Source organism: Bombina bombina, chromosome 2 (genome assembly GCF_027579735.1).
Source record: "Bombina bombina isolate aBomBom1 chromosome 2, aBomBom1.pri, whole genome shotgun sequence".
In the NCBI taxonomy this organism is placed as follows: Eukaryota; Metazoa; Chordata; class Amphibia; order Anura; family Bombinatoridae; genus Bombina; species Bombina bombina.
The window spans coordinates 1,249,768,693-1,249,789,236 of record NC_069500.1 but is presented as its reverse complement, the minus strand read 5'-3'; the positions used below and the strand labels follow the sequence as shown (position 1 = coordinate 1,249,789,236).

The 20,544-nt window shown below is 34.9% G+C and overlaps 1 protein-coding gene across 3 annotated transcripts in view; it reads left to right on the top strand.

Moving 5' to 3' along the window:
• Positions 1 to 20,544, top strand: part of FAM114A1 (family with sequence similarity 114 member A1) — a 66,665-nt gene that overhangs the window by 19,483 nt on the left and 26,638 nt on the right. For all 3 annotated transcript variants that reach the window (XM_053704058.1, XM_053704059.1, XM_053704057.1), the window contains exons 5-7: positions 15,762 to 15,862; positions 16,617 to 16,751; positions 20,092 to 20,244. In XM_053704058.1, the coding sequence (XP_053560033.1) occupies positions 15,762 to 15,862; positions 16,617 to 16,751; positions 20,092 to 20,244 (389 nt within the window). The remainder of the gene's footprint in view (positions 1 to 15,761; positions 15,863 to 16,616; positions 16,752 to 20,091; positions 20,245 to 20,544) is intronic.

Below are 20,544 nucleotides of genomic sequence, written 5' to 3'. Positions count from 1 at the left end.
TCTTTATATACAAGGACCATTTTTCCAAAAAAAATTCAATTCTGTTATTAATATTCATTAATGTATCAATTTTTTCTATATTTATCTGGCACCTTATATTTTCTCTAAGTGCACTAATTGTTGGCTTTTTTTTTTTCAATCCATAGTTTAAATATAAGCTTTTTAGCTAACAAAATAATCATTATAATGAGCCTTTTCTCTTTTTTTGTTATTACACTCTGAAAAACAAAGAGCATAATATTATTAAGGTCTAATTGTAATTTTATCTTCATGATGATTGTGAGAAACAAAGACACTTGGCACCAGAAGTGATTTATTTTTGGACAAAGACATATATAGTGTTATATCAGGAGCTAGTTTGCTACATTTCATACATACTGGATTAGTATTATTGTCCCATTTTTCCCTTCTAGTGGGGGTTATATAATCAAGATGGAGATGTCTCATGTTAGATTCCCTTAGTCCCATATCTAATGTTGTATATCTTACTTTCTTAATATTACTGAGGATCATGTTGTTTGTATATCTGCAATTTTCTCCCAGCTTTCTGTTATTCCCTTTAAACATGTTTTTGACTCTTTCTTTATAAGCTGTTTATATAGTAATGCTAGTTTATATTTCTCTTTCTGACATCTTTCAATAATATTTAGCATTGTATATTCTGAATTTTGTTTATCTATCATTAGATTTTCTGATTGAATATAATGCTTAATCTGTAAGTATGGTAATGTTTGTCTTTGAAAAGTTTCATACTGACTAGATAACTCTGTGTATGATTTTATTCACTTTTTCCATAATAATTACGTCTTTTATATATTTAATTATTGAGTTTCCTTCCCATGAAAGAAAAGTAAATTGATTTCCTGATATAAACTTAGGATTCCCTTGTATAGGTGTGTATATCTTAAAGGGACATGCCACCCACATTTTTTCTTTTATGATTTAGAAAGAGAATGCAATTTTAAACATCTTTCTAATTTACTTATATTATCTAATTTGTTTTATTCGCTTGATATTCTTTGATGAAAAGCATATCTAGATATGCTCACTAGCTGCTGATTCGTTGCTGCACATAGAAGCCTTGTGTGATTGGCTCACCATGTGCATTGCTTTTTCTTCAACTAAGGATATTTAAAAAATTAAGCAAAATAAATAATGGAAGTAATTTGTAATGTTGTTTAAATTTCTATTCTCTATCTGAATCATGAAAGAAAGATTTTGGGTTTAGTGGCCCTTTAAGTTCTGATTCTACTTTTAAATTTTTTACTTTTTTCCATGCCCATATTGTGTCGCTTATAAGGACATTATTTTTTTGAGCTATAGTTAATTCCTTTTTGTCTGCATATGGTATTTTCTATTCTAGTTCATACCTATGTATTAATAGTGCCCAATTGTAGTATTGAATATTTGGCAATCCTAAGCCACCTTGTTCCTGGAGAGCTTGCAATTTATTTAGTTTTATTCTTGGGTTCTTTATCTCTCCAAATGAAATTCCTAAATGTCGTATTTATATTATGTAAAGCTATCTTATTCAACAGAAAAGGTAGCATCTGCATAGGGTATATTAGTTTAGGTAATACAACCATTTTTATTAATTGTATCCTTCCGTTAGGTTTAAATATAATCTACTCCAAATCTTCAAGTCTCTTTCTATTTGTCTTATTATGGGATGATAATTTAATTTATATAATGTAATTGAGTCATTAGTTAACATCCTTTTTAACCTATTTTGGGTATTAGATATTTCTTGTTTTACTTGATAACAAAAGTAAATTGGAATTTTTAAAAAAATGTATAATCTATCTGAATCATGAAAGAAAAAAATTGGGGTTCATGTCCCTTTAACTATTACATACTTTAACTATTACATACATAAAGGTCGATAACATGTGACACATTTGAAGATAGTTTCTGAACACCTCTGGTCTTGTTTTATTGTATTTTTAGCCAATTAACATAGTTGAGCACCTGTATATAATGTTCCCCTTTGACTGGCATGTTACAGCTTTGACTACGGCACACCACGTCAAAACGTGTTAGCTTCCCAGCCAGCCCGAGGTTTTCCCCTTCACTGTGGACTGTCTGTGGTTTATGACATTATGGAATAAAAGTTACGTTTTATTTTCGGCCTGACTCCATCTTGTTTCTTTGGATTCGACTACATTATACAGGGAGTGCAGAATTATTAGGCAAGTTGTATTTTTGAGGATTAATTTTATTATTGAACAACAACCATGTTCTCAATTAACCCAAAAAAAACTCATTAATATCAAAGCTGAATAGTTTTGGAAGTAGTTTTTAGTTTGTTTTTAGTTATAGCTATTTTAGGGGGATATCTGTGTGTGCAGGTGACTATTACTGTGCATAATTATTAGGCAACTTAACAAAAAACAAATATATACCCATTTCAATTATTTATTTTTACCAGTGAAACCAATATAACATCTCAAAATTCACAAATATACATTTCTGACATTCAAAAACAAAACAAAACATATCAGTGACCAATATAGCCACCATTCTTTGCAAGGACACTCAAAAGCCTGCCATCCATGGATTCTGTCAGTGTTTTGATCTGTTCACCATCAACATTGCGTGCAGCAGCAACCACAGCCTCCCAGACACTGTTCAGAGAGGTGTACTGTTTTCCCTCCTTGTAAATCTCACATTTGATGATGGACCAAAGGTTCTCAATGGGGTTCAGATCAGGTGAACAAGGAGGCCATGTCATTAGATTTTCTTCTTTTATACCCTTTCTTGCCAGCCACGCTGTGGAGTACTTGGACGCGTGTGATGGAGCATTGTCCTGCATGAAAATCATGTTTTTCTTGAAGGATGCAGACTTCTTCCTGTACCACTGCTTGAAGAAGGTGTCTTCCAGAAACTGGCAGTAGGACTGGGAGTTGAGCTTGACTCCATCCTCAACCCGAAAAGGCCCCACAAGCTCATCTTTGATGATACCAGCCCAAACCAGTACTCCACCTCCACCTTGCTGGCGTCTGAGTCGGACTGGAGCTCTCTGCCCTTTACCAATCCAGCCACGGGCCCATCCATCTGGCCCATCAAGACTCACTCTCATTTCATCAGTCCATAAAACCTTAGAAAAATCAGTCTTGAGATATTTCTTGGCCCAGTCTTGACGTTTCAGCTTGTGTGTCTTGTTCAGTGGTGGTCGTCTTTCAGCCTTTCTTACCTTGGCCATGTCTCTGAGTATTGCACACCTTGTGCTTTTGGGCACTCCAGTGATGTTTCAGCTCTGAAATATGGCCAGACTGGTGGCAAGTGGCATCTTGGCAGCTGCACGCTTGACTTTTCTCAGTTCATGGGCAGTTATTTTGCGCCTTGGTTTTTCCACACGCTTCTTGCGACCCTGTTGACTATTTTGAATGAAACGCTTGATTGTTCGATGATCACGCTTCAGAAGCTTTGCAATTTTAAGAGTGCTGCATCCCTCTGCAAGATATCTCACTATTTTTGACTTTTCTGAGCCTGTCAAGTCCTTCTTTTGACCCATTTTGCCAAAGGAAAGGAAGTTGCCTAATAATTATGCACACCTGATATAGGGTGTTGATGTCATTAGACCACACCCCTTCTCATTACAGAGATGCACATCACCTAATATGCTTAATTGGTAGTAGAGGATAATTTTGACCACATAAAGAGGATGATGTGGTCAAAATACTCATTTGCCTAATAATTATGCACTCCCTGTATATACTACAATACTTTAATTATTAAATCTAGTATGTTCTGAATAATTTAAGTCTCCAATTTCCTGTGACCCCTTTATCACTTAAATATATGGATTTTTAAGTGGACAGAGTTGTGTTCAAGCACAAAATTGATACTTAGACTAAACTAACAGAATAGAAGTATGTCTTTACCACAATGTTCAATATTGTGTTTGTGTAATAAATATTAAAAATATCTTAAAATGAAACACAATAACAATATTGAACAAAAGGAGAGACGCACCCTGCCCTTGAGCACAGTCAGTAGAAGATGCAGTTTTATACAAAGTGGCCTTCAGGCAGAGAGGCTCTCAAGCTTACAATCTAAAGGAAAATGAGTGACTCAGGAAGGTAAGAAAGAAATGAAGTAAATGTCAGAAATATGATCAGCGAGAGTTATGAATTGGAAGATGTGTGGTAAGAAATTGATATGAAGATAGTGTAACTAGATATTAATAAGATATTAAGTCAAAGTATAGAGAGATGTGTGGCAGAGTGCGGAGGGCTTGAAATAAGTATGACGTTATGTAAGAGAATGTGTGTATGTTCAACTTTTGTTGCTTTTTGCTCAATTATTCCAACTGATAGCAATTAAAGGGGTGATTATGTTAGGTTTAGCCCTTAAAGTGATGGTAAATTTTCCACATATATAATCAGATCCTGAAAGTTTGTGTTATTTTAGATGGACTTTAACTGATCACTTCTAATGAAGATGCGCTATAACTTACTTTTTAATCTAGCCATGCTATTCTAATACCGCACACTCCCTCCGCCCAATTCAAAAGTAATATTTCTTGTGACCTGACGGTTTTAATTGTTCTCCAATCAGCGCTTTACCCATATGGCACTTTTATTGTAGCTAGGGCGCTGATTCGAGAACAGTTCAAACCGTTAGGTCACAAAAAATATAACTTTTGAAGTGGGTGGTGGGAGCATGCAGTTCTAGAATGGCACTGCTAGATTAAAACGTAAGTTATAGCGCATCTTCATTAGAAGTGATCAATTAAAGTCCATCTAAAATATCACTAACATTCAGGATCTGATTATAAAAAGAAGAAAGTTTACTATCCCTTTAAAGGGATAGTAAACCCATTTTTTTCTTTCATAATTCAGATAGAGCATGCAAATTTAATCAACTTTCTAATTTACTCCTATTATCAATTTTTATTTGTTCTCTTGCTATCTTTATTTTAAAAACTAGGAATGTAAACTAAGGAGCCAGACCATTTTTGGTTCAGAACCCTGGCTAGTGTTTGTGATTGACGGCTACATTTAGCCACCTAATAAGTAAGAGCAACCCAGCTCTTAAGCTTTATATTTTTTGCTTTTCAAAAAAAAGATACCAAGAGAAGGAAGAAAAATTGATAATAGGAGTATATTAGAAAGTTGCTTAAAATTGATTGCTCTATCTGAATTATGAAAGTTTAATTTTGACTTTACTGTCCCTTTAAGGCGGGTGGGGTAGCAGGGTGGAAAGGGTGCATGTATAAATGGATGGAAGTTTGTTTGCAGGTTGATGTGCTGCCTGATCTTAGGTTTTGCGTGAATAAAGGATCTATGTGATGCAAGTATAAGATATGAGTTTTTGCATGAGGGGACTTTGGAATGGTGGTTCTAGTTATACAGATAAGGAAAGTGTGAATATGGGTAAGGGACAGATGCAGGGGTTAGCTAGCGTTAGTAGCAAAAGTGAATTGCATGATTAAAAATATATGAAATAGATACGGTTTGCTATTTTCTTGAGTGAAGATGGATTTTTCTTTATAACTGTAGCTGAGTTTGTAAATCTGAAGGAAGTTTATTTTCAGGCTGTTATGTGATGTGCTGGATGATCTTAGGTTATAAGTGGTATACTGTAGTGCCCCCTTACTTTAGTTCTTTCATCCTCAGTCTGCAATAGGAGCATTAGACATAGCACAGGTCTCACCAAAAGAGGTGCAGGAATCTAAATAGGGTTTCTGAAATCTGGATTTGGTTATTCTACTGTGATGACCCTGGTGTTCTTGATATCGGACTTTCCCATTCTGGTGTGGCCTCAGGTAGGGCAGCGTCAGGTTTGTACATGCAGTCTGATTCAGGATAAAAAAAAATATTAAATGCTATGAGTATTCTGTATGATAATAACTACCGTGCCCTGTGAACTTATGTTTTTACTGTGGAAAGGTTGGTAATTTCTTATTTTCCTGTCCTGTACCGCTTTAGAAGTAGATTAAAGAAAGTAATCATATGCCCTGGTGCACCATTTCCATTTGGGAGATTATTTCCTTTGTCTGACCCTGAACTTCAGCATATGAATATGTTGATGAAAATCTTGCAAAAGTTTTACCAGCCAGAGCAGAAATATTGTTTGTGGAAAAGAAGGATGGAGGTCTCAGGCCCTGTGTAGACTACAAAGTGTAAGAATCAGAAACCGCTATCTTTTGCCTTTAATCTCTGAAATTCTAGATAGGATTAAAGGACCAATAATATTTCCATTTTAACAATACATAAAGTGTTTTATTATTGCAAGTGAAACATTATTGCAATATACATTCATTATTTGTTTTGCTGCCTTTTTTAAAAAATACATCTAAAATTTGTGCTTGTATTACTTTCTCCCAGGCAGGTTTGGGTTAATACTTTTAGGCAATTTATGCAAACTTTTGTTTACTTCACCCTCCCCCATAAGATTCTTAACAGTCACATGTTTGTAAAGGGTGGATTATCAGTATTGCATCAACAATCATGATAGGAGAATCATTCTTTGCAATAGTAACCAAGTTGAATCAATGCTAAACTACCTTAAAGGGACAGTATACACTCATTTTCATATAACTGCATGTAATAGACACTACTATAAATAATAAGATGCACAGATATTGATATAAAAATCCAGTATAAAACTGTCTAAAAACTTACGTAGAAGCTGTCAGTTTAGCTCTGTTGAAAAGGTAGCTGGAAAGCCCACTGCAAGTGGGAAATATCCGACACTCCCCCCTCCCCCTTCTTTTGCATATGAAAAGACCCTTTACACAAACAGGAGTAAGCTGGAGAAGGTAGCTGACGGTATTCACATAAAACTTTGGGGCTTGGTTAGGAGTCTGAAAATCAGAGCAATTTTATTTAAAAATAAGCAAAACTATACATTAAAAAAAACAAAAAACTTGATGGGCTATATAAATAGATCATCTACAAAACATTTATGCAAAGAAAAAAATGAGTGTATAATGGCCCTTTAAGGGCAGGGATTAGGACAGGTTTACCCAGTCTCTCTCAACTGCACATGTGCAAACAGAGTTGATGTTATATCTGTGTATTAGTTTGTAATTGGTTAGCAAGGATTAATTTGTTCTGGGGGACAGGGAAATAAGTGAAATGAACAAACATAAAACAATATACTCATTTGACAAAATAAAGCTGCAGTTTCCATTGTAAATTTATTCTCAGATATCAAGGTTCAAAATCATGTAGTTCACTATTTGTGTTTAGTGGTCCTTTAAGGGGGCATGTTTTTACAAACATCGACTTTGAGAGGTGTTTAGTACTTAGTACTTGTTTGGGAATGGTATAAGGTTGTTTGGGAAAGGGATAAGTGAAAGACAGGCCTCTGTATACGTTATAGACATTTTAAGTATCTTGTAAACATTTGGTTTATGCAGTATCTAAGCAACCTTTCAGCATTTTCTAAACAATATTTTTCATGATATGTGTGTGTGTGTATATATATATATATATATGTATACAGTAGGTAAAAGTTAAATTCAGCCAGCAAAGTCTTCTTTAAAGAATAGAAAAACTTTATTTTATAACATCATTAAAAAGCTACAGACAGCGTAAGGCAGGAAAATCTGTCTGACATGTTTCGGCCGTATGGCCTTAATCATAGACACTTCAGTCATATATTTTATCAATCTGATACAGTCATGAAATCTATGACTTATAATATGATATAGGATGGTGACTCTGTCTAATATTTAGAAAAGAACTGACATGAGGTCACTTGTTTAATTCCAAAAATTATTTTTACCCATTTACTGATAAATATATAATACCTAATTTTTGGAAGAAGAATAATAATAATATTACTACAGCCCATTAGACAAATAGACACATATATGATAAACAATGTTACATATGACTATCTGAGTTGACTGTTTTATAGCCAATTATGTATTTATTACAACTTAATGTATTGCTATGAATATTGAACTCCATAATCTTATACTCCACATGTGTATTAACTGCAATTCATCCTTATCATTAAAGCCTTCAACCTTTATAACAATGATTTAACCAAAGAATGGGAAACAGCCTTGTCAGAGTGCTCTCTCAAATTAATAAATATATTAATTAAACACGATAAACTCGAACTAACAAAGTTAGATTCTGAAATTGAAGAATATAATGCCCAACTGTCTCAATTTAATGATAAAATAGATTACAAAAATCAGTATGATAAATATCAAAAGGAATTGGACAAATTGGAGCAAGAAATTATAGCAACTAAAAAACAAAAGTTGCAGAGAGATATTGAAGATTTTCAAAATCAAAGAGTTTATCGTTGGCGTAGTAATGTCACCCCTAGATATAGAGGTAACAGATATCTTGTTCAACAATCTGAGAGCAGTGCAGAAAGTGAAACAGATATTTCAGATAATGACTCAGACACCAATACTGACAATGAAAGTACTACCAATACAGACACAATTAGTGCCAGACCTAAGAGCTATAGCTCAGTACAATCCTCCACATCTTCTTCTTCCTCATCATCTTTTTTGTCCAAAACCCCTCACAATATAACTCCACCAGTCACCTCAGCCAATCAGACCAACACTCAGAACAGGGGCAACAAACGGAAATTCTCAGGCCCAGTGAGACAGTCAACAAGAAGAAGGGAATTGAGTCCCTTCAGCAAGATAAGGATGAACAAATGAGGATTATTAACCTCTCTGATTATACACTCAGTACTACACACAAATCTGTACTATCCAGAGGACTGTCTTTCTGCCCTGTAAATTCACTAAATAAATTTGAGGTAATAAAAGATATCCATCTGTTCTCCAGAAAAATATTACTCAAAAAATTATATGCCTTTAATCGAAACAGTTTGAATGCAGAAGATTTACTGACTGTAGACATACTACAGGAGCTATCTGCAGACAGTACAGATATACAAACAGTAACTAACACAAATACTCTAGTAGATGAACCTGCATCTTCTGTTTGGAAATCAAATGTAAAACCCAAATCTACTTATGTTCCATCCTTTTCTATATCCCCAGAGATACAGATTTTCTGTAAGATGGTTTGTAAAGAAATCGAACAATTGCCCATATACAGGGCCAAACAAAACCTTAATATCAATGAAATGAATGCATTAAGAGAGATAGAATCATGGCAAGATGTTCTAATCAAGCCATCGGATAAAGGTGGGAACGTGGTCCTTTGGCCACAACAAATGTATATGGATGAGGCTAAAAAACAACTATCTAACTCTGCTTGTTACAAACAGTTGATATTCAACCCGCAGAGTTCATATCTTACTCAATATAACAAGATGATACTAAGTGCTTGGAAATCCAATATAATATCTAACTCAGAGAAAAAGTATCTGATAAAGGACAACCCCAAAGTTGCCACTTTATACTTTCTACCGAAAGTGCACAAAAATTCCTCAATACCCCCTGGAAGACCTATTGTGTCAGGAAATGACAACTTAACAGAAAATGCAAGTAAATTTGTAGACTTGCGATTAAGGGAATATCTTACAAGCATACCCTCATATGTACGTGACACAATGGAGGTACTGCAGCTGTTACAAAACATCAAATTATCAGAGGATATGTGGCTAGTAACAGCGGACGTCGAGTCCCTGTACACAAATATAAAACACGAAGATGGAATTAAAGCCATTAAATATTATTTGGCTTCAAATAATAATGATAACAATCTACATAATGACTTTATAATTCAACTCTTGAAATTTGTCCTGACTCACAACTTTTTCACATTTAATGACAGGTATTACTTGCAAACCCAAGGTACCGCTATGGGTACAGCTTGCGCGCCGACTTACGCGAATTTATTTCTTGGCTACTGGGAACTATTCTATGTATTTTCTAATGAGCTCGAAAAATATACTGAACACATCCCAATGTGGTTAAGATACATAGATGATGTTCTTTTCATCTGGGAAGGGTCATATCAACAACTTGAAACCTTTATGAAGAGAATTAATGAGAATGATCTCAACATCAAATTAACTTTTGAGGCTAACCAGCAGGAGATATGCTTTTTGGATTTAAAAATATTCAAAAACAATGAAGGATTCATCAATACTACGATGTTTAGGAAAGAAACATCAACTAACACTCTTCTACATCATTCCAGTGCCCACTCTCCAAGTACCCTGAAAGCAATACCATACGGGGAATTTCTGAGACTTCGTCGGAACTGCACTACCAATGAGATCTACATACAGGAAAGTGCAGCCCTAGCACAAAGACTAATGGCACGTGGATACAGTAAGAAATCCATAAAGAGAGCCAAGTACAAAGCACTCAGGAAAAGTAGAGATGAATTACTAATCCCAAAAAGTAAAACTCTTCAAGAGTCATGTCCCAGACTCATTACGACATATAACCCCCAGATGCCACATGTTATTAAAATTATTAATGACCATTGGAACATACTCCAAAATGATGAAACCCTCAAGCCATTAATAGGCGACAGAGTCTCATTAGGATATAAGAGACCAAACAACTTGAGAGACAAACTGGTATCTAGTCACTTCGTAAGAACTGCCAAGAAAAAAGACACAAACCCAGGTATGTACCCATGTGGTACCTGCTCTGCCTGTAAATATGTTCTGAAAACAAAAACAATAACTAAAAAAACAGGACAAATATATAACCTCCAAGCACATTTCTCATGCACCACTATAGGAGTAATATATGTACTCTACTGCTCTTGCCAAATGGCATACGTTGGCATGACGACAAGGGAGATAAAAACACGCATCTTGGAACATGTGTATAACATCAAATATGCCCAAAGAGATAAAGATAAAGGCAAAAAAATCACCTCTGTGGCCAAACATTTCTTATCACACCACAATGGTTCACCTATGGACCTAAAATACACTGTGATCCAAAAAGCATCTCTTGGCATAAGAGGTGGCAACATTGAAAAGGCTTTATTAAAAATGGAGTGCAAATGGATATACCTCCTAAATGCGGTTAAACCGTTTGGCATGAATGACTTCAATAACTTTTTTGTATATATCTAACCCTTAAGTTACAAATACATAGTATCATTATTATCTAAAATTGTGTTTTCAATATTATATACTCACCTAATTTTGGGAGAAAATACACATTAAGGTTATCATTTGATCAACCCACATAGGATAATAACTGTTAAACATCTCGATTGATACAATAACCATTATAAGTGTATAACACAGGGGATATTATCTAAATAATGTGAGATAAGGGACTTAATTCCAAAGAAATAACTATGTATTTTCATTGTATCCAGATACACAGTTAAATAACACACCAATTAAAACAGTATACAGAATCAATTACCAATATGAGTCTCAGTCTCTCTCCTCTACCTGATATTTACAATTTGTCACTCACTAATTTTGACATCATCTTTCCCACTTTATTTGTCCTATAAGGGGTACACTTCTAGCCCAAACTCACATCATAACACAAATTAGTTTTCACTCACACTTAACATACTCATGCGGCTCCTTTTTACACTTCCCTTTTCACAATAATAAGGCATCACTTCCCACTACAAAGATTAATATTCTCATCTAGTTAAGAATACCACACACTCCTTTCTTTCACAGTACAGACTGATCATTATATCATATTAACTCACATTTGGAAGATACTGTAATTAAGGATATATTTTATTCAGTCCTTTCCCTCATCACCCTTTCACTTTTTTATTTATGTACAGTTTTATCCCTCACACATCATATTTCCTGTGTTTAATCCTATCACTTCTTGTTACATAGCACTATCGCTACTCCCCAATAATAACCCACACTTGGGATTCCAAATAAGAATCTAGAGTCTAGACTAAACTTCATCAATTTGTATTTACTGGCCTAAAAAAATTTCTCTCTATATATATATGGAGATGAAAATAATAGAGTCTAACCCAAGACCAAACTGCAGGACACGTCCTATCCCACTATCAGTACATCAGCCTAAAATTATATATACATCGACAGATGGAAATAAAGACAATGCAATATAGTACTAAACTTAACACATAACTATATGCTGCCGGTGTATTTACTGATCGGGTTCATAATTATTCCTTATGAGTCCCATCTGTACAATATACATCAAGAATACCAAATCACGTTATCTCACTAAGTATAACTACTACTCTGCATTATTTCGAAACTAAAGCAGTATAAATTATAAAACAGTATCCTATATCGTGATCGGCTATTCTAACTTCCATCTATATATTAACAAATAAATATATCAACACACTAATAATACTATGACATCCTAGCATCTCCCTATAGGCTGCCATTACATGCAGCAATCTGTCTTACAACCCTTGAATAAACACATGATATATCCCTTAACGCGTCCGTTCATAAATCGTATATTTTATGTATTTGCTTTAAAGACTAAGATCCTAATTATGCCATTGCGGTACCACATAACAATTTACTATTAAGCAGTGGTAAGGTATGATACAAAGTAATTCTTAAGTCTCAATGCCTTATTTACAAACCGCAGTGATCATCCAATCATTGCTACTGAATACACACACCCCTTGTTTACTTAGTGTTGATTGGTCCTTTATCGACATCACATACGCCCCCCTATTCACACTCCCTCCTCACGTTACGTAATACCGGATGTCACTGTCTACTCATATGATTGACAGAATGAGCATCCAATCAGAGCCATTTGAAATCGAGAGGAACATCAAATCAGGGGCTTGAGGTGGGACAACCACCAACATAAATAACGCCGAGTAGCAGCGGCCCGCACCCCCTCTGAGGAAGCGTTCTGTGAAACGCGCGTCAGGGGTCCAGCAGGAGAAGCTAGTTCTCTCCTGTCTGTCGCTTTTTTAACTGCTTGCCTAGTGAATAATAGAATCTGTATATACCTATATATTTGTTGAATCCTGGTGCCTACTATTTACCTTTAAAAATATAACTATTTAAAAGTAAAATAGCCCTCGGATTGTAAGGGCTTAGCTTATCCTGCACTATAATTTTGTGGGCATCAGGCTGAATACATAGAGCATTGCTGACTATATCAATTTAATTTAACTGGGTTTAAGTGTTTTTAACCCTTTCAGGCTACTTCTGTGTGAATGTTTGTTCCTAGTTGTAACAATAAAGTATTAAAGTATGAATGTAATGGAACATTTTAAACAAATAGAGTAATTTTCATATTCATATGATCATTTGGAGTTAAAGAAATAATAATTTTCTTTGTGGTATTCTTTTCTAATAATCCTAAGTGTATCTCTTTGTACAATTAGTATTTCTAGTTGTTTAGTTCTACCCTCTAAGAATCCACATTAGATGTGCACCATAATTATTATAAGTGACTACTAAGTATTGGTATATTATATACCTTTTCTGATTTACATAATAGGTACAACATCTAATTACTGACTAACTCCTACCATCCCCCACCACACTTTTCAAAGCTAATTTTTGGAAGAATAATAATAATATTACTACAGCCCATTAGACAAATAGACACATATATGATAAACAATGTTACATATGACTATCTGAGTTGACTGTTTTATAGCCAATTATGTATTTATTACAACTTAATGTATTGCTATGAATATTGAACTCCATAATCTTATACTCCACGTGTGTATTAACTGCAATTCATCCTTATCATTAAAAAATGATAAACTCCACATTCCCATATTCATGTACCTAAACTAAGCATATGATCGATACCTATGTTAGAGCTATGTCTACAAGCAACACTTTCTTGATATCAACTATTGGATGGTACATAATGTATAATTAGTATAATATATAAAAATATATAAAAATGAGAATGTCACAGCTGAGACCAACAATATTTAAATAAGATGTTATTAATGGACAAAATAAGGCATGTATATACCCATTTTGACAATTGATAATATATATATATATATATATATATTGTCTATATACTATATATATATATATATATATATATATATATATAATCTAGTCTATATACTGTATATATATATATATATATATATACACATATATATAATCTATATAGTCATCTACCTTGCCAATATTCTTTTATTTTCCTTATCCCATGATGTGCATAAGCTCATGTTCAGTGTGTTTTGTCCATAATTCTTGACAATCATCTTTTTTCCAAACTGGAGAAGTTTAAACTGTAATTTTTTTTCTGTTGACTTTTTGGTATAGATATCTTTAGGAAGAGTGGAACTACCATTGGTGCAGCAGCACAAGGGCACAAGTGCTGGGGTGGGGGGGCATAGCAGCCATTCTATACATAGGTGTGTGCAGAATTTGCACACTCCTAATTCAGTGGAGACTTTGATTAGTGCAGATCTATCTATCCTCATTATAGAGAGCAGCATTTATATTATTACTATTGCTTTACTACTGAGTTACCTTTTGGGGGGCCCTCTGTTGAGAAGGTCCGCTACTGTCTTTAGGCTTATTACCATGGCTTCAAAGAAGGTTACAACAATTCTTGATTTTCTCTGGCACCTGTTTCCCTATTACTCATCTTACTAAGTTACTTTCTCTTCAACGCCCAGCAACGCTGCACTTTTTTGTCAGCTTGTTTCCTGTTTACCTCATTATAGATAAGGCTTTCCTGAACTTTGCCTCGTTTTCTTGCTTCTTCATCATAAAAGTTTCAGGAAAGAAATTCACTTAGACAGTAGACCTAAGATGAGATTAAAGGGTCATTATAGTCAAAAGAAATTACATGCTCTGATCCATTACAGCACGTCATTTTAAGATTATCAAAGTACCACTTGGGACCAAACAGAAACAGTTTACCAGGGCATAGTATTACATTCTTTAATCTCTTTCTTAGGCGGTACAGGACCGGAATGTAAGACATTACCAACCTGTAATGTAGTGGTCCACCCTCTCTGTTATTCAGTGATCCCCACCCCATCCCAAACTTTTTTTGTAGTGCAGTGCCCCATTCTTCCCTCTCCCTTAAATAACTTTATCTGCAGGGTAGGGCCACTTCCTCCCTTCACTGCTGGGCAGTTCACCCGCCTCCCGCCCAAACCTTCCATCTGCGCCAATGCAGATTGTTACAGACAGTGTTACTGTCTGTAACAAACTGGCAATCTGCCTTTATTAAGGTAATGGAGCACCTATAGTGCTCCTTTTACCATATGGCGACAAATGCCTGCAGCTCAGGAACAGGAGCTCTCGGCTCTCACTTCACAACCGAGATTGCTGGAGCTTCATGAAGCTGCAACATAGATCTATGTTATGCGGTATGATGGACTATGTATCGCATGATTTAGATCTATGTCATATAGGCACAAGGGGTTAATGAGGCTTCAAATACAGCTTTAAAGCTTGAGCACTGCAGGCTCATACAAGCTGGCCTGAAACACTAGTTAAATAGTTGTGGTCTTAATACAATTCTGGTAATTCCACCAGTTATTGACCTGGATGATTGACAAGCCCAAGAAACCAATTGTGCAAAAGCAGGTAGTGCAACTGCACAAGCAATATCTTGTGAAATAACTGCGCTCACTGTGCTGAACCTTGTTTCAGACGGGAACCTTGTCTGTCTGGTGTTTGATAAATGGGGGCCATAGTCTTAATATACTACAGGGGTCTTGCATGAGTAATCACATTACTGGTCTATGTACAGTATTTTTTGCCATCACTAGCTGATTAAGGATTGCTTACTCTACCTTATTTACTATTACATTCAAAATGTAATATATTATTTATCTTTAACTTATTATGGCTGCATTGTGTTTAAATATCATCTGAATATGTTGGTATTTATTAATTATATATAGAGGAATCATTTGAGAAAGAAGAAAACATTACAGAGCTCCCATCATCTCCATCAGGCTCCCGTGGTGTCTTATCAGCATTAACAAATGTGGTGCAACACACTGTAAGTAAAACATATTTTTTTATCAGGTCTATATTAAATTACAAAATATATACATTCCACCCTTGTTCAGCTAGTTCACATCTATATTAAAGGACCCTAAATAGTAGAACTGCATAATCCACAAAAGCACAATAAAAAAAGGTTAGGTTGGGACACCCACTGAAAGGGGCTCAAAGCAGACCTTCCCCGCACATGAAAAGATCCACCATACAAACAGAAGAAATCTGAAGTCTGTATACATCGGTATAAATCTAAAATTTTGGGGCTTGGTTAGTAGTCTGAAAATCAGCACAATGTTATTTAAAAATAAGCAAAATTATAAATGTTTACAAAAACAACCCCAGATGGGCTATATAAATGGATCATCTACAAATTATTTATGCAAAGAAAAATCTAGTGTATAATGTCCCTTTAACGACACGGACACACCCTGTACGTCGCGTGTCTATAAAGCTTTTTTTGGCTCTGTAATAGCGCAAGTCTCACCAAAGCAGCTATTATAACATGCCTCACTGCTGGAGGCATCCAGCTATATTGCAGTCTTGCCGCTGTGGCAAGAGCCATGCTATTTAACCCCTTCAAAGAAAAACGACAGACGACATATAGGGTGCGTCGGCTGTCATTAAGGCATTAACTTTGTACCCTGGTACTGATTTTTTATTTAGAGTACATTCCTACTCAAGTCTATTTGTATATTAAATATTTTATATTAATAGTTATATACGGATGTAACACTGACTTTATTTATGTTTAGGGTAAAACTGTTCTGACTGGTGGGTTGGATGCCTTGGAGTTTATTGGTAAGAAGACAATGAATGTACTGGCAGAAAGTGACCCAGGATTCAAAAGAACTAAAATACTGATGCAAAGGACAGCTTCTTTATCACAGGTAAGTATCAGACAATACAATTTATATATATATTATTTTTTATTTTTTTAAATCGTTTACATTTAGCCAGTGCTTTATGCCAGTGATTAGCCCTCCGTCAGACAAACAGAACATATATTAAGGGGACAATGTAGTCCAAATTAAACTTTCATGATTCAGATAGGGCATGCAATTTTAAACAACTTTCAAATTTAATTTTATCATCAAATTTACTTTGTCCTCTTTGTATTGCTTGTTGAAAGCTAAACCTAGGTAGTGTCATATGCTAATTTCTAAGCCCTTGAATGCTGCCTCTTATCTCAGTGCATTTTGACAGTTTTTCACAGCTAGACATTACTATTTCATGTGTGCCATATAAATACAAATTGTGCTCACTCTTGTGGAGTTATTTATGAGTTAGCACTGGCTGGCTAAAATGCAAGTCTGTCAAAAGAACTGAGATAAGGGAGCAGTCTGCAGAGGCTTAGATACAAGGTAATCGCAAAGTTAAAATGGTATTAATATAACTGTGTTGGTTTTGCAAAACTGGGGAATGGGTAATAAAGGGATTATCTATCCTTTTAAATAAATTCTGGCGTAAACTGTCCTTTTAACTAATTTCTTCTGAACTTAGAGAAAAGTATTTTGCTCCTTCCTGCCAAACAGAGAGAGCATTGATTAACATACATAGCTAAAGTATTAGCCTTTTCCTCCAGACTTGACCTGAAGCCTATAAATGTGGGTGAGGATTCACAGCACCGAAAGTCTATACATACAGGCACATTGTTATATCTTTTGAGTAGCAAAGTGACATTCCAGCTAGGCCTAGTCAGCCTAGGCACAAATATACACGCAAATGGAACATATACACTATATTTTAAACCAGCTATTGTTTGAAGGGAGTGTTGCCTGTGGGGTTTTTTTTTTTTTAAACTGGTTAAAATGAAAAATACTCATATAGAAAAAAATCATTTTAATGGTTTATAGATAAATAAAACATATGATCAAATGACCAACTTCTTTTTTTTTAAATAAGCAAAGGAACAGCATATATGAGGCACATGCATCAGAAACAACAGAAGCATTATTACAACAATATCCTTGTCCTAAACAATCCTCCTGTAACAGAATGAGGCCACTTTTGGATCTTACTTTACAATGTAAAACAACAACAATCAGGATCCAAATATGGGAAAAGGGGGCCACTTTTGAACCTTATATAATTTGAATTGTTAAATATATCATATATAAATTGAGCCACAGTGAATAAACAAGATAGTACTAGAATTCCAGATATAAGCTAATAAACTAACATACCTCATGAACTAGCATAATACCATTTGAAGAGGGAAATATACCCAAGCGCTCAGGGAAGCTTAGCTGACATTCTTAATATATATAAGCAAAGATTACATTCAATTTATAATCTTAAGATTATTCAGCTAAAATATTGGACAAGATGTTGTCTAGCTACGTCTGGAGACAGTTATGCATTAAAATATAGGTCTGAGCGCAATATAATACATTTAGGGCAATAATAATTAATAACAAAGTGATGCATAGACCGTAAACTTCCATACAGATATAGGTGATCCGAAACTAAGAGACATCTCACTAATATCTACTTCTGGATCTAATTATATCTTTAAATGGAATATTTGAATTATGCAATATTTGAAATAAAAAAATTGGAATCAATATATTTGTATCAATTATGTATCATTGTACAAAATTTCCTATCACATATATTATTGAACGTCTGAATATTATTTGTTGGATTGAATGTTGTATTCCAAATTTTTAATTTAAATATTTGATGTAATTATGAACATTCGAAAACAAAAGTAAAATAAAAAAAATTGGAAATAACATTTGTTTAAGGAATTTTAAAGGGACATGAAACCCAAACATTTCCTTTCATGATTCAGACAGAACATTTGATTTTAAACAACTTTTCAATTTGATTCTATTATCTAAATTGCTTCATTCTCTTGGTATCCTTTGTTGGAAAGCATATCAAGGTAGGCACAGGTGCAGCAATGCATTACTGGGAGCTTGCTGCTGAATAGTGGCTGCACAAAAATGCCTCTTTTCATTGGTTCACCAGATGTCTTCAGATAGCTCCCAGTAGTGCATAGCTGCTCCTTCAAAAAAGGATACCAAGAGAATTAAGCAATTTGGATAAAATAAAGTAAATTGGAAAGTTGTTTAAAATCACATGCTCTATTTGAATCATGAATGTTCAGTTTCATGTCCCTTTAAGGGTTTTTTGGTCCTTATCGACATTTGTTTGTCCACAACAAATGTCCACAGGGCTATTCGTTCAACCAAATGAATTGTACTTTTGCCACATTCACACATCACTACTGTTGGCCAGACCACTGCTTGGTATAAGGACCAACTACACCTGAGGGGGTCAGGTAACCACAAGCTAGGTTAAAATGAAAATGGCTTCTGCCACCCAAGAATGATAGGGCTCGCCAATCGAACAGAGGTCTTGAGCTGACAATATTTTCTCTCCATAAGAGCGTTGGTGGTGAGTTTAGCTCCAGGCCAATTATAAGCTTAATGCAACTCATTTTCATTTGGTAATTATCATGATAAGGAGCTCAGCTTTGTTTTCAAATATATTAAACCTCCACCGCAGCACCACGGGTCCTGGTCCAACTCCCCTGCATATTCTGTATTGATTGTAGCCTTCATCACAACAGCCTCCATCAATGCATCCATACTGGTAGTCCTAGGATTCTCAGCAGAGATACTGGCATGGGCTTAGTTTGGGGAACGTGCAGCTCAGTGAGGCATATTGTTATAGCAAACATAAGGCTTACATGCTCTCTACCTAAGTAGGTCTTTAATAAATAGTTTGTCCAAGGAGTAGACTATGTTCCAAAATATTTGTCATGTGGAAATGCTGAATCTTATATAGCTAGTTGACCTCTTAAGCAGAGTGGGAGTTGGTTCAGGGTTATTTAATGCAGATCAGGAGGCTTTGTTATGCTTCTGCTGAAAACAGGGCGCTGCCAGTGACTATACTCAATAAAGAGATTCCTCCTGCTTCAGGTTTCAAAAGAAGGTTTCTCCACATGAGCGATTGATTACAGGATTGGTATCTCACTTCTTGAGATAGTCACATGATTTTAGAGGTCTCTTCTTGAGCCCTCAGAGAAGCCATCTATCAAGATGGTCCTCACTGGAAGAACCCCCCCCCCTTTTTTTTCTTTTTTTGGAATAGTATATCTTAGTAGTTATGTTTAGCAAAATATATAGTCACCTGAATGGAGGTAGATTTAACTAATCAGCTCTACAGAGTTTTGTGACGCTATACAAATAAATGATAAGAATAACTTATGTTTTTCAGATGCTGAGGGAAGCTAAAGAGAAAGAGAAGCAGAGAATGGCTGAACAGTCCACAGACGAGAGGACGGCCCACTATGGACTGCTCTTTGATGAGTACCAGGGTCTGTCACATCTGGAGGCACTAGAAATATTGTCCCAAGAAAGTGAAACTAAGGTATCGCTCTGTGTGTTTAAATGCCTTATAAATACATGTGCATTAATTTCAAAATATGTCTTTATAAGATGCGTATGCATTTACTAATAATACTAGTTTTGTGGTAAACATTTTTTTTTATTTATATATCAGAAATGTTTAATATAATAATAAACCATCATCATGTAAGAAAATCTTTTAATCCTAATAACGCTGGCATAAGTTGAATTGTATTACTAAGAAAGGTGTAAGTATTTACTAAACAAATGCTTCTTTACGGTTTAACGTCTTCTAAAGTAAAAAAGAGAGAGAATGGTAAAC